The 15026-nt window shown below is 39.0% G+C and overlaps 1 protein-coding gene across 4 annotated transcripts in view; it reads right to left on the reverse strand.

Moving 5' to 3' along the window:
- Positions 1-3952: 3952 nt before the first annotated feature.
- Positions 3953-15026, reverse strand: part of pitpnm3 (PITPNM family member 3) — a 116298-nt gene continuing 105224 nt past the window's right edge. For all 4 annotated transcript variants that reach the window (XM_034292061.1, XM_034292060.1, XM_020049810.3 and 1 more), the window contains 6 exons: positions 14680-14828; positions 13743-13892; positions 13056-13239; positions 10307-10435; positions 9691-10088; positions 3953-8154 (listed from right to left, as the gene is read on the reverse strand). In XM_034292061.1, coding sequence (XP_034147952.1) covers positions 9762-10088; positions 10307-10435; positions 13056-13239; positions 13743-13892; positions 14680-14828 — 939 coding nt within the window. In that variant the 3' untranslated portion in view covers positions 3953-8154; positions 9691-9761. The remainder of the gene's footprint in view (positions 8155-9690; positions 10089-10306; positions 10436-13055; positions 13240-13742; positions 13893-14679; positions 14829-15026) is intronic.

Consider the following 15026-nt stretch of genomic DNA (forward strand, 5'->3'; position numbering starts at 1 on the left):
TTATTGAAACAAATGGCTGCCTTTAATTAACAAAACACCTACAGTGTACCTGCTTTCCACTCATTTCCTCTATTGACCACACCCTTTCCCTGGCCTCCCATTCACACGTCGTCACTAGATGCTGTTTGTCAACTAATCTCATTACAGTTCTCTGAATACTTCCTCTTCCTTTCTCCTTCTCTCTCCTCCAAGCCCTTCCACTCAGCCCAGAGCCAGATGGTAAGTTGCTGTTTCAATCTTTATTCTCTCCTCACTACTAATCTCTTCTTAGTACAGTGCCCTTTCATTATTATTGGTACCCTTGGTAAAGAAGTCATTGTTGTTCATGAGCTCTTCCACAGTACAGCAGAGAACCAGTGAGTTCACCTGTCTTCCCTAAGTCCATTTGTTTCTCTAAACCAGGCCAGGTTGGGGAGCAGTGGAGGTCAAATAACAATGTCTGAAGTACTTTTAAATCCTACCTGATAGATTTCCCCACCCTATACACTGCTCCAAACAAGCTCTCTCCTCCCCATGATCACAAGTTAAAGTTCAAAGATATTGTTATATGTTACGCACTACAGATGCTTTGTAAAGAGAAATCCCAGCCTTACATTTATGTAAGCTCTTAATGCAATACTTTCATCTTAGTCACCCCTTTTTCGGATTTATGTAGGACAGATGAGTGATTTTGTGAACCTGACACCTGTGTCTACCAGTGCTCATTTGTTGAGACAGTACAGCACTTCACGTCTAAATGTGGAGCCATAATTTGGGTAGGGTTGGGGTTGGGGCTGGGCAGGGGTGGGGCTGGCCCTCCTGGCTGCCCTTGGAATTTTCCCAGAACTTGCCGGCCTTCTTCCTTGGGGGCCTTGGTGAGAGGCTGATGTGGAAAGTGGGGGCATGTTGGTGCCAGAGTATTTATCAATAATGTATGTTGATTGCTCCGATTAAGAGCTTCACCTAAATGGCTAAAATATAACTGTAAATGTTCAGCACATTGTCAATTCATTGGAATTTATTATTCATTCAGAAATGTAATAGATTGTACCTGTCAGACTATGCTCCAGCAGGACATAGCTACTGAAGCGTTACTCAGCACCATGACTTTTCCTGCTATCAGGGCATTCAGGGGTAATCTATTCTCATGTCTGGAGTTAATAAAGATGAAAAAAAGATTACTGTAAACATCATAGTCAACCATTCATACTGGGACATTAAAACAGTGGTTTTGCTTTTAAATTTAGGTTGGCATTTGAATGCAAAAACAAAAAAATCTGTGCAAGTCGAACTAGAACTTTATTTCTAGCCAATTATAAATGTACATTTCAATTCTCTTGAATCTTACAACAATTGCTCAAACCTACAATAGTGAGCTGGAATGACAGTGGTGTTTCCATGCTCTGGGGAATACTGTTCTGTTAAATGGTGTAGTCCTCACTGACCAGATCCTCCACCTTGTTCACCGTTTCCCTGTGATTTATAAACATGTTGCCATAGAACAAAAGCGTATGTAGAGTTACCTTGTTCTAGTGATATTTACATGATTATCAAAGTGCAGAGTCAAAAAATCCTTTATGAAATAAATAAATCATGTTAACCTGAGCTTTTTTGGGGATTATGACTCACTATTTTAGTTGAATGCAAATCTATTTTTTATACCCACTGTTTACAAAAGCCTGGGGACAAGGTTATACTTTACTGACACAAACCTGCACCCTTGTGCAGTACCACTGCAGCTCCTCCTCTACATGTTCCACTTCCACATGGCAGCTAAGAGACACCATACTCTTTGTATCCTATAGTAAATTCTTACCAAATGAATTCCAGTTTCTCTCCATAGAGATAGGGTTACATCAAGAGCTGCTTTATTTATTTTACAAGACAATCATTTTTTGTAAATCATGGCTCCACATTTAGAAGTGAATTGCTGTACTGTATATAAGAATTACATTGTCAAGGCAAATAAGGCAGTCAGAACAATTAGAACTCTACAAAGGATTTTATCAAGAGCCAAAAAGGGTACCGAAGAACATGTGGTTCTACTTTAATACCTTTTTCTGTTCCTGTATCTAAGAAAGCAGAATAATATCATTTGTTTTAGTATTGTCTCATTCATGATAACACAGACCTGAAAGCAGTACATGGGTTTTGTAATGTACTTAGTTATTAAATAATACCATCCAACTGTGACACACCTGTAAAAGCCAACATATTATATGGAAATATTATAATAATGTTGGGTGATTCATGATGGCTTTTCTACATGGCTTTTATTCTTTGGTTTGGTATTTTATTTGTGATTCCTGTTTCACACTGTATACACACACCTCAGACAACACATACTGAGCTGTACAAGAACTCATTAATTATACACCAAGCACTAGCACTCACTGAACATATTATTTTGTGCTGGGAAAATATTATTACTATTATTACCAAATCTGGGATGAATGCCATGTAGGAGGTGTTTTTATGTACGCGCTACCTGACACAAAACACCCAGGAAGAGAAGCAGGTGGAGTCTCTAATCATCTGAAGTTAAATTATTCCACTAAGAGCTGAGAAATGAAGACGAGGAGCCAAGGGGGAAAATGTTATGCCTGAAAGAAATAGGTTCTTTCTGTAGAGCCTGTGGTCAAATGGTAACTATCCGTGCTTGTTACACATAGGCTGTTAATACAACCCCATTTCCAAAGTTGTGATGCTGCGAAAAAATTGAAAAACAGAATGCAACGATGTGCAAATCATTCAAACCCTATATTAAATAGAAAATTTTTATAACTGAGACATTTTATTATTTCTTGAAAAAATATACCCTCTTTGGATTTGATGCCAGAAACATGTTTCAAAAAAAGACTGGAAAAGTTGAGTAATGCTAAAAAACTAAACATGATGGAATATCACACAACTAATTAGGTCAATTGGTAAAAGGGCAGTAACATGACTGGGTTTCTCAATGTAAAATTGCAAAGAATTTGGGGATCTCAACCTCCACAGTACATAATATCATTAAAAGATTCAGAGAATCTGGAGAAATCTCAGTACGCAAGGGGACAAGGCCAAAAACCAATATTGGAGAGCCGTGATCTTCGGGCCCTCAGGCTACACAGCATTAAAAACATAAATGACTCTAGTGGAAAACACTGCATGGGCTCAGGAACATTTCCAAAAACCATTGTCTGTGAACACAGTACGTCACTGCATCCATAAATGCAAATTGAAACTATCATACAAAGAGGAAACCAGATATGAACAAAACGCTGCCGCCTTCTCTGGGCCCCAGCTCATTTATAATGGACTGAGTCGAAGTGAAAAACTGTCCTGTGGTCTGATGAATCAATATTGGAAATTATTTTTGGGAATCATGGACACTGCATCCTCCGGATTAATTAGGAGAGGGACCATCCAGCTTGTTATCAGCACACAGTTCAAAAGCCAGCATCCGTGATGGTATGGGGGTGCATTAGTGCACATGACATGGGTGACTTGCACATGTCTGAATTAATGCTGAACAATATATACAGCTTTTGGAGCAACATATGCTGCCATCCAGATTACATCATTTTCAAGGAAGGTATTGCTTATTTCAGCAAGACAATGTCAAACCACATTCTGCATGCATTACAAGAGAATGGCTCCGTAGTAAAAGAGTCTGGGTGCTAAACCGGCCTGCCTGTAGTCAAGACCTGTCACCCATTGAAAACGTTGGCCTATTATGAAATGGCCTATTACGAAACGAAATATGACAAAAGAGAACCCAAACTGTTGAGCATCTGAAATCCTATATCAAGCAAGAATAGGAATACATTACTTTATTAAACAAGTACCATCCACCTATTGCCTGTTCTCCGTGCATTGAGAATATATACATGCGCAGAAGCTTCAGGAAGCTCTGAATCAGTTTGGCTGTTAACACAGGTGTGTCAATAGCAACAGTTTTTAGAGCAATCAATAAACAGGTGCATTGGAGTTTTGAAAGCAAATGAGCCACTGTGTGGGCTCTGTTTTATTACTCACAGGATAGTAAGAGATGGTTGAAGTCAAATAACACAATTACAGGAAATCTGTACAAAACTTTCAATTGGATTTCTGCAGGAACATACTCTCACCAATAGTCTTTCTCAAGATTAAAAGTTAACATAAGCATGACAAGAAACAAACATAAATTAGTTTTTTTAAATATTTCATGGTAATACATAATTTCTGCCCTTCCCACCACATTTTATCACATGCCAGCTGAAATCAAAATCACTACATGTGTAACTGTATAATTCCTATTGTGTTTTGAAGATACATTGATTATCATACAGTGTACATTCCAACCACTATACTTATGGGAACAATTATTTCATTGCTCAGATGACATTGCCGTGATTTCTACAAAATCAATGTTTTAACATTAATCAACATACAAATCACAAGTCAAAATCTGTGTTTACACTTGAATATTCACTCCAGAGTTTTCTATAATTCTATATACTACTGGCTATAAAAAGCTAGTAGTAGTGAAAGCAGTGGTCATGAAACACTAAGGGACCCCATTTCTTGTTTAACTCATCCAATTGTGTACCACATCACCAATTTCATAACTTGTTATTATAGTTTGAAATTATAATAATATCACACAGGAAATGGTGCAGGTACTAATCCAGGCACTTGTCATTTCTCATCTGGATAACTGCAACTTGTTGGCAGGGCTCTCTGCTTGTGCCTTCGAAACCATTCCACTTAACGCCGAGCGGTGCCTGCCTGGTGTTCCTCCTTCCCGAGTCAAACGGCTTCCATGTAAAGCCTGCATCCACTACAAGACTATGGTGCTTTCCTACAGAGCAGCAAGGGGAATAGCCCCTCCCTACAGTGTAATTACTACTAAGGGGTACCCCATTTCTTAAGATGAATATATATATAAAAACATATATACATTTTCAAAACGTATGATATACAGTGTCCCTTAGGTAAAGCTTAGCATGAAAAGCTATACTAAAAATTTCATTATTGTTTATCAGCTTCTTCATACACTAAAAAAGCATAGAATTCTCACCTTTAATAGAGGTTAAAACAATATTGGAACCCCAGAACTAAATGAAATAGCAGTATTTTATATTCACTGGGTTGTAAATATGTTCATTTAATGGTCATTTAAACATTTATCAACATGGCAAAAGTTATAGAACACACAAAAGAAAACAGACCAAGGTTGTTGAACATAAATTAGGCTATAGCTATAAAAAAAAAGTTAAACATTTGAAATGTTTATATGGCAATAATTAAGATGTTTTAATCAACTGGGACTGTTCAGTAAGATCTATTTCCGTCTCAGTCAATGTCTAGACAAACCTGTCTAGTCCGCCACAGTTATCTTCTCAACTGTTTTCAACAATGCAGCAATGTTTAGTTGGGTAGTCTGTTGTGATTGCATTATATTCTTTGTTTAAAAATAACAGAATATTTATGTTTAAGAAAAAATACGTTAATGATGTTGCATGATTGTGTCATTTAAAGATTAGTTGGTGAAGCTTTGTGATTGTGATTTTGCACTGAAAAATATGTTTTGTTCTTTTTTTGCCACCAAGGCTCAAAAACTACAATTAGACAAGGCCTCTACTTTCGTCATTAAATAAATGTCAGTGGCTGGAGTTTGCTAACCATCACTGCACATTTTATTGGAACCGGGTTCAAAGGTCAGACGAGAGTAGAAGCTTTCTTTAGTCAAGATGTCCAAATAGGTTGTTGGCATGGTTATTTACATAGCAGTATTTATGACTTTTACATAATTTATCAATGTCAACAGACTTTGGTCTAATTTAATTTGTGTTCTTCCACCTTTCACATATTAATAGATGACTTAGGGAGTTTGGCATGTCTGTAAATGTATACCCCAGTTGAACAGAAAGTCACAGGTGACCACTAAATAGTTCGTAGTGACTGATGAACCTACAACAAAAATGACTGTACTTGCATTCGATTTTGTTCACAAGAACTTCTAGAGCTGATAATAATTGTGACGTCCTGAGAAAAACATTGATTTCTTGTTGAAGATGATTTTTTCTTTAAACAATTTAACCTCAGTTAAAGATTGTTTCTATAGTTTTTTTATTCAGTGTTTGATCGTGCTAATAAATAAAAACATATTTTTGTAGCATTCCATCTTTATCAAGGAGGCCAATAATTGTGAAGGGCACTGTATACAGGTGTGCTTAAGATCCCGGAATGTATCTCTAACTGTATAGCATGACCGATCTACAGACCCAGACCAGATACAGAGATTTTATTTACATTCACGTTTTAAATATAGTCACTGTTCTGTCATTGGGTTAGTATGTTTCGATAATGGCCCAATAAGGTGGTGCTATAAAGGCAGAAACCATTCCTCTTCATCTCTCCCTCATTGCAACCACGCAGAGGAATACTGTCCAGTCAATAGGTTCAAAGTTTAACCTTGAGGCAACTCTAAAGCTTTGGCTCTTTCTTCACACTTATATAAACTACCCCAGTGCAAACTTTGATGAGACAATCATCTTAAATCTGAACAATATAAAACACTCTACGTTTAACAAGAGGCACCAGCAACACTGAACATCCTTTGACTTTGCATCCCAGAACAGTTTTCAATTGTCATGCTCTTGGACTCCAGGTATTTACACAATAAATACTTAATAAAGAAATATACATAAATGTACATAGAAGCACACACCCGTAAACACACACACACACACACACACACACATACAAACTCCCTAACAGTGCATGCGTGGTGCTGCATGTCTCCATTTCCACAAATAGGTCAAATGTATGTACAAGACAAAATATCAAGATACAATGCACTTTCTCATTCATTTAAAACTCATACTTTGGTCAAGCAATTAGAATAATAATGTCATTTTCATAATTCTACACAACAACAAAGTAAAATTTAAGGCAAAAGTAATGATCAGATACGTTAACCAACAAAGTTCATAAAACACACTTTTAAAATATTTCTGTATGCTGTGTTTTATCATAGAAAAATATGTGGCAGATCTTTTGAAAAGCCACCATAGAACACTGTGATATTGGAACCTGGTACCTCATATCAACAAACAGAACCGTTCATTAGCTTTAGGACTCCATCACAGTTCAATATGTGGCTTTCCTAAAATAGATGTCAGCTAGACTACAGCATTTTGAACCACAGCATGTTATTTCACCTGACAAGAAAGTTATGTTCTATTGCAAGATATAGGCTAAGACTGTTATTATGTATTCTGTTTTAATTTTCAATTCCTTTCTACCATAACAAAATTAATTAATCTACAGTATACTATCATTCTTCATGGCAGGTCATCATGACTACTCTGATGTCTGTGTCTAACTCAGTCAGAGCAACCTTGAGGGCCGACCAGGTTCTGTGGCCCCTCCCAGGAGTGCTGTCAGAAGCTATTTTCTGCCTCACTCGTTGACTAAATGAGGTAAAAAGGAGAGACGGATGAATGGATGGATATCTACAGGGCTAAGGCTGGACTGGGGTCAGGTCAGGTCATCAGGGCTGAGGAGGTTAATGTCCCCAGGATGAGGCAGCCAGAGGCTCCACTGCAGTACTGGGGAGAGGGACCATAGAGAGGGACAAGATGTCTGTCCTATTTACATAGAGGATTATTGCAGGAATCAGTCAGTGTAGCTTTGCCACCTGTCAACACAGCAGGTCAATAAACACACTGTCCAGAACAGCTTCTGATGGTGTGTTTCTTGGACTGAAACACTTCTGCTGTAGGTTTCAACCAGTCCTCCTCCGGTAATGTCCTTAATAGGGGACACAGAGGAGTCTGGTGGCTTAACACTGTGGGCGTGTCCGTCTGTTGATCTCCTGTTCTGCAATAGGGGTGTCCTTACAATTACACTGCCAATTGCCCATGTGGCTCTGTTCAACAAAAGATAGGTGACACATTGGTTTCTAAACACTGCCACTGAAAAAATTTACGCTACACTGGATGTCCTTTGAGCTTTAAAAACAACCAATGGACGGATCAATTGCTGTTTTTAAGCATTAGGAGAAAGATTGAGGAATGTGTGAAATTATCTTTTGAGTCCTGGGAGTGAACTACAGTTCTAGAAGTGTAAAGGGCCAAGCTTCAGGAGGAGCAGGACGTTAACACACAGCTGACACCAGCAGAACATCCAACACAGGTGAAGACACTGCCAAAAGAAAGATAGATTCACATTTAGCATGTGATTCAAATGTCAACACACATTGCCATATAAACTACAGCACATGTAAGCAGTGATTTCTCCTTTATAATTTCTGCATGACTATTAAAACAAAACCAGAACTTCCTACAGGCCCGCTAGGTGACACAGCACCTATGCCCCCAATCTGTTGGCAAAAACACTCTTCCCAGATCCAGAAATGAGTCCTGACTTGACAGTAGTTGTAAGTAGTAGTAAGTAATCAGGCCCTGCAATTACATTTATGGGTACATTTTCACCTGGCTCTAAGCAGCTCTGAAAATGGGAAAATAGTAGGCAGTGGGTTTTCAAAATAAAGAAGCTGCTCCTAATAATAGCAACAGCTACCTCAGGCTGCCTCATGAATATGTATGAGGGAGTATTCAGATGGAACTCTGCTCTCTCTCTCTTCAGTATTCTTTCTCCCTATATTTCTGTCTGCTCTCTCCATATCTGTCTGTTCTCTACCTGCTCTCTACCTTTCTTTTTCTCTGTCTGCTCTCTCGCTTTTTTCTCCCTGTCTGCTCTCTCACTTTATTTCTCTCTGTCTGCTCTCTCCCTTTATATCTTCCAGCCTTTTTTCTGTCCCTTTCTCTCAAATCTCTCAGGCTCTGTCTGACTTCCCTCTCTATCCATCCCCCCCTCTCCTTTCTGTAGCTTTCCTCTCCATCTTTCTCAGCAGTCTCTCCATGTTTTGCTTTGTCAGTCGAATCTCTCTATACTTATCTTCCCTTCAGACAGTAAAGCTGTTCTGTTTAGCTGTATATATACATTTATTGACATTACACAATAAGAGCAAAGCAAATCAATCTAAGCCGGAGTAAAGCTGGGTACACATTTTAAGAATCCCAATTTCCATCTCTGTGTTCTACAGATAATACTATCAACAAACTATTGATAAAAAAACTGCTTGTTAAGCATAGGGTTGAGGTAAAGGTAAGGGTTAGTAAATAGTTAAAATGTCGGTATATAATCTATAGAGTATCTACAAAAATATATTTGGGACTCTCAACATGAAGTATTGACATAAAGCTTTATAAAGTTTCAAGTTCATAAAAGCATAGGAAACCAAAGCCAAAGGTGAATGTTTAAACTAGACCACATAATGACATTAGAATAACTTCTAGAATTTTATAGGGCACGTTAAGCTATTACAACAAGTTCTAAGAGTTGGATATAGGACACATTAAGCCATTAGGATAAGTCTTAGACACAGGATATAGTAAACATTAAGCCATGAGGAAAAGTCTTATTTTCAGGATATAGAACACATTAAGCCATTAGGATAAGTCTTAGGTACAGGATATTGGACACATTAAGCCATTAGGAATAGGCTTAGGTTTTGGATATAGGACACATTAAGCCATTAGAATAAGTCTTAGGTTTTGGATATAGGACACATTAAGCCATTAGGATAAGTCTTAGGTTGAGGATATTGGACACATTAAGCCATTAGGATAAGTCTTAGTTTAGGATACATTACGCCTTTAGAATAGGAGTGCTCACCTTGGCCCAGGACACTGAGACCCCTGTCCACCTCCTTTTCCATCCGCCATCTCTTTCTCTCTCTCTGTCCGTCAGGGAGTGGTGTCTCCACGGTGCATGGAGGCCCGCCCCCAGACGCCATGACCACCGCCTCCTCCACCTCCTCCCCCCGGGTCCTTGTCAGACTCTGGTTGGCTCTGGGCCCGCTCAGGCTTGGGGTTTGGGGTGCAGGGTGGGTCAGGCTGCTGAACAGACATGGTTCTCCTCAGGTGGGTGCGTTTACACAGGAAGTCGGGTTTGGCAGAAAGGCCAAAGGAGCCTTTCCTCAGGACCATTCGGACCGAGGAGGTCTTCTTGGGTCTGGCCCGGTGGCCAAACTGCAGGGAAGAGAGGTGCACTGCATAGCCATCACTGAGGAACTAGGGGAAGTGAGACAGAAAGACAGTGAGGATGATCACGGTAGATAGAATAACAGAATATAAAACAGATAGCAAGAAAAGAAATGGAGAGAGACAGGAAGCCACAAACACACCAGAATAGAGTTGATACATAAATAATCAATAGCTTTTAGTGAGTCAATGCTCTTGGCTTGACGGATAAAGAAAGGGAGAAGGAGTGTACAGTCCCCGGCGTCTACCTGGCATTGATTCTGGTACTTCTTGGAAGGCCTGCCCACAATATAAATCTGTGAAGGGCTCAGGCCCAGCATGTTGTACACTGAGATGTCCTTCATGGAGCCATAGGCAGAGTTTATCTTAATGTGACACTGGTAGAGAGAAAAGAGACAGCGTAAGAGTTAGATAGACATAGAGACAGAAAGAGGAGAGAAAAAAGGGGGTGGGGGAGGATGAAACATTTGATAATGGGTTTACCACTTGTAAGCGCTCGGTCCAGACTTTATACTCCTGACTGCCTACAAAGTTAATGTGAGAATCAACAAAGTCTGAATGACAAAATAATTTTGAGAGACAGAGAGATGGAGTGAAAGAGAGTGAGAGAGTCAAACAGTTGTTTTTAGAAGTATAAGTATTTAACAACTGAATAGTACATTGAACTTGATCTAGTAAAATTCCTAGATATTGCTGACTTACACTGTTTTATATGTAGAAGTCAGAGGTGCACTATAGTTTCGTAACATTTAGTCTCTCCCTATTTTACAATGTGGGAAGAGGTTTCCTGGGCAGACGTGTGCAAAATAATGTATGCTATTGCAAAGTCCAATGCTTCTAACAGAAGTCGACGTGATGAATAAACCATCACGTCGACTTATACTGTCTTTTAAATGGGCTTTTCAATAGTTTGCATAATAGTTGAATGTGCATTTGCTGTCCAGATTTGTCTATCACTATACCCTACTGAGGGACTATATACCTGGGAGGAGTTGCACTAGTCATCATGGCTATGCAAAAACACCATTGAATCGTTTAATTATGCAGACATATGGTGATATATTGCCATGCCATTATTATAGAAGGAAATCTCAAAGAGTATTGTACCAATATAATATAATATCTATCAGTACAGTAGAACATTTAAAAAGTAAATATTATGAAGTGAGACCAGAGGATTTTATTTTCCCTAACAGACTTTAGTTCTATATCCAACTAGATTCTGTTTGCTCTTTGTTACCCCAAGACACTATTTTGTTGAGTAGGCTTGCTATAACTTTCTTTCTGGTAGTTTTAAACAAGGAAAACCAAATGCACAGGTATTCTGTATGAGACTATTCAGTGTACTTGCCAATGACCTCATGATGACTTGATTCAAGTTCCTTGTTGTAAAAAATGTAAAACCCAAAACGATTTGATATTTTCATGTGACTGTGGTGAAAGACAGACTCCCCAAAACAATAGTTGGTACATTTCTGGCACATCTTTGCCTCTGTTTTGGTCCCATGGCTTATGGTCCCATGACTTTTGGTCCCATGGCTTTTGGTCCCATGGCTTTTCGGTATGAAGAGAACCTGTGCCCATGTGCCAGACAGTGTGTGACCGCATATCACTCATCCCAGTATCTGCAGTGCTGCTTGTTGCAACGTCCTTTGGCTAAGATTACCTTTCAATGGTGAATGCCTGTCATGATTGCCTGTCATGAAGTGCACATCTGTAGGAGTCTGCCCTACTAACCTCATTCTATGGATATTTTCTATTAAGCCTACATAGTAATATGTGCCACAGTGACAAGACAAAGTGAGATGTGTCATTTTCTACAAAACCCCACTCAAGAGATAGTTGCCTCTATCTATAGTTGGTTACATATCTTAACTCACTGGAATAAAAAATTAAATGGTGAATACATGGTGTCAGTGAACTCCACATGGAACTGTTCCCTTCACACCTTTACACACAAGTATTGAACAATTCTAATGTAATGGGTGTTGGAACATATCAGTGGAAAAAATGAAACTAAGGAAAAAAGAACCGAAGTTCCACAAAACGTAACAACGACCGATTATATACATCAGCCAAGGAGGAACCTAAATGGGGACAGTGTTCAGGAAAACAGATGAGGGCAATAATAATGAGGGATAGCAGGGCTGTCATGCAGAGACTTTACATTTGCCCTTTCTTTTCCTATAGTCTATTCAAAGCAGCACATAACTGTCTAATTTAGACAGATTCACGTGAGTTAAGAGGAACTGATCAAACAAATGACATTTCTACCACAAATGAACAGGGAGCTGTTGATAACAGCTTCTTTTTCATCCACAGCGTTCAAAACGTTAGTTTCCTGTGCAGGTCTCCAGCTACCCAGACATTCCTAGCCTGATGAGGTGCAGTAAGTGTGTCTAGCATGAAAGCTGTGCAAACCTGTGTGTCCAGCTATGGATTATAACATCCAACTAGTGCCTGTTGAGGCAAAGGTCCACCACAAAAGTCCCCTCCGAACTCTGCAAGCATCTAGAGCAAGGGTTAACTTGCTCGGTTGGTTGCTCAGGGTTGGTCCTAGTCTGTCGTCACTCATTTAGCCACTGTATTATTTGTAATATCTGTTATGTTTCTGGGTCATTGGGAGAATCTTCATTATATTTCCTTGATTCATTGCATCCTCATATCCTAATGAAAATCTAATGACTGAAAATGTAATGGGTTTGAGAAGGAAGTAAAATAGAGAAAATGTTAGCAATCAAGGGAATGCTGCTTAGACCCTCTCCTTGACTGATTCATTCATTTGTTTATCATTATTAAGGAATTAGCATGGCTACACATGATAGAGAAGTTGACTTAAGCAGAAACAAACTTGGCTACATGACATGCACATAAAACATGCCATGTGATATTATATGTATATCAAATCATTTTAAATGCTGTAATATATAGAAATACCTATTTTCAGAGTGAGAATAAATTAAGGAAATGAACAAAAGATCTGTGAATGTAAGGTACCTCCTGCACCAGGTTTCTGAGGAAGATGGTTTTCTGCCTCAGTGGATCATGGACCAGGCCCTCTGAGAAGAAGATCATGCCCTGGGGGAAGTTGTGTTGGGACAGCCATGACACCACACGTTGCTTCTGCATGTCTGGCCTCCCCGTGATGTAGATAATCAGATAGCCCAAGTCCTGCCAGTGTCTGGAAACAAAGATGGACAAATACATATCAATATTCCTATGAGAAGGTACAGGCTTTCAGTTAGAATAAAGACAGACTATAATAATGGTCCTCTGAGAAGAATGGTGTCTTGTTTTGTCTCCTTATAGTTGTGGAGTTGTGATTCATTGACCATTTTCATTCAATTAATATTTTTTCTCTGCTTGCATTGGGCCTAAATGATGCATTCTGGGATCATACGTAGACCAAATCCATATGCAATGTTACCAAATGGATTCCAAGCATTTGACATTAACCGCACAAAAAAATACAAATAAAATTCCATACGAAATGGGCTGAGTAGTACATAAATGGATGAGGTAGCACACAAAAAAGGGGGTCTGTTTTGACAAAATTTGAACACTTTCACTACCTCTTGGCTAAAACTATTTGAAAACTCTGGATTTTTTTTATAAAACAAAAGCTGTAAAGCATACTCTCCCAGCCCATGAACACACACACACACACTTTGAGGAATCAGTTACCTGACAACATCCACCGCTCCGGGGCGGACTTTGGGGTCGCTGCCCATGATGGAGACGCTTGCAGCGAAGGAGCCATCGATGCTGAACACCACACAATCCATCCCCCGAGGCAGCACTGTCAGGTAGGCCTCCGCACTCGTCTGGTCTCCCCTGGGGACAGAGAGGGGAAGATAACAGGAGATTATTGCTTGGTACTGGAGGCCATTCACAGCAGCAAGGGCCTCGTTTTCAGTCAGCACCCTGAGTTCACTGTTGGAGCTTCACAGTGTTCACCTCTACCACTTATATGGACTGGAATTCAATACCACTCGGCTCAAAAAAGACCCATTCTGCATCCATTTAATTACGGATACAATCACAAAGCAATGGTAACAATACAAAATCAAAGCTACTGTAACAATACAATCTCAAAGCTACTGTAACAATACAATCTAAAAGCTACCATAACAATACAATCTCAAAGCAACTGTAACAATACAATCTCAAAGCTACTGTAACAATTACCGTCTCAAAGTTACTGTAACAAAACAATCTAAAAGCTACCATAACAATACCATAACGATACAATCTCAAAGCAACTGTAACAAAACTGTCTCAAAGTTACTATAACAAAACATTCTCAATGCTGTGATAAAAATACAATCTCAAAGCTATTGTAACAAAACAATCTCAAAGCTTTTGTAACAAAGCAATCTAAAATCTACCATAACAATACAATCTCAAAGTTACTGCAACAAAACCGCCTCAAAGCTACTATAACAAAACAATCTCAAAACTAATGTAACAATACAGTCTCAAGTCTACTGAAACAACATAATCTCAAGCCAACTGAAACAATACAAACAATACAAGCCAACTGTAAAAATACAATCTCAAGCCAACTGTAACAAAATAATCTCAATCCACAGTAGGAAAGAAAAGGGAGCCGTAAACTTACTTTACCACCATTTTGATCGGGTAGACACCAGTGGCCAGCTTTTTGCTTTTGGGGAGAGTGTAAACCACTCTGCCACTACTGGTGGTCACCTCTGTGTCAAAATAGACCCAGCGGCCAGACTGGGGCTGTGTCATGAGGAAAATGTCCACCTGAGGGAGGACAAAACATTCACAGATGGTTTGTAAATAGTTTACACATCTGCAGAATATCTATAGGCTACTATCCAAATAATGTGATACAATTAAATATATTTGTTTTACAAATAATCAGCAGCAACTTAAGTCCTCTCAACAATCTTTGGCATTGAATTGCTTCAGAACAAGTTTGAGTTTTTCAGATGACAGGTG

Source organism: Esox lucius, chromosome 1 (genome assembly GCF_011004845.1).
Source record: "Esox lucius isolate fEsoLuc1 chromosome 1, fEsoLuc1.pri, whole genome shotgun sequence".
In the NCBI taxonomy this organism is placed as follows: Eukaryota; Metazoa; Chordata; class Actinopteri; order Esociformes; family Esocidae; genus Esox; species Esox lucius.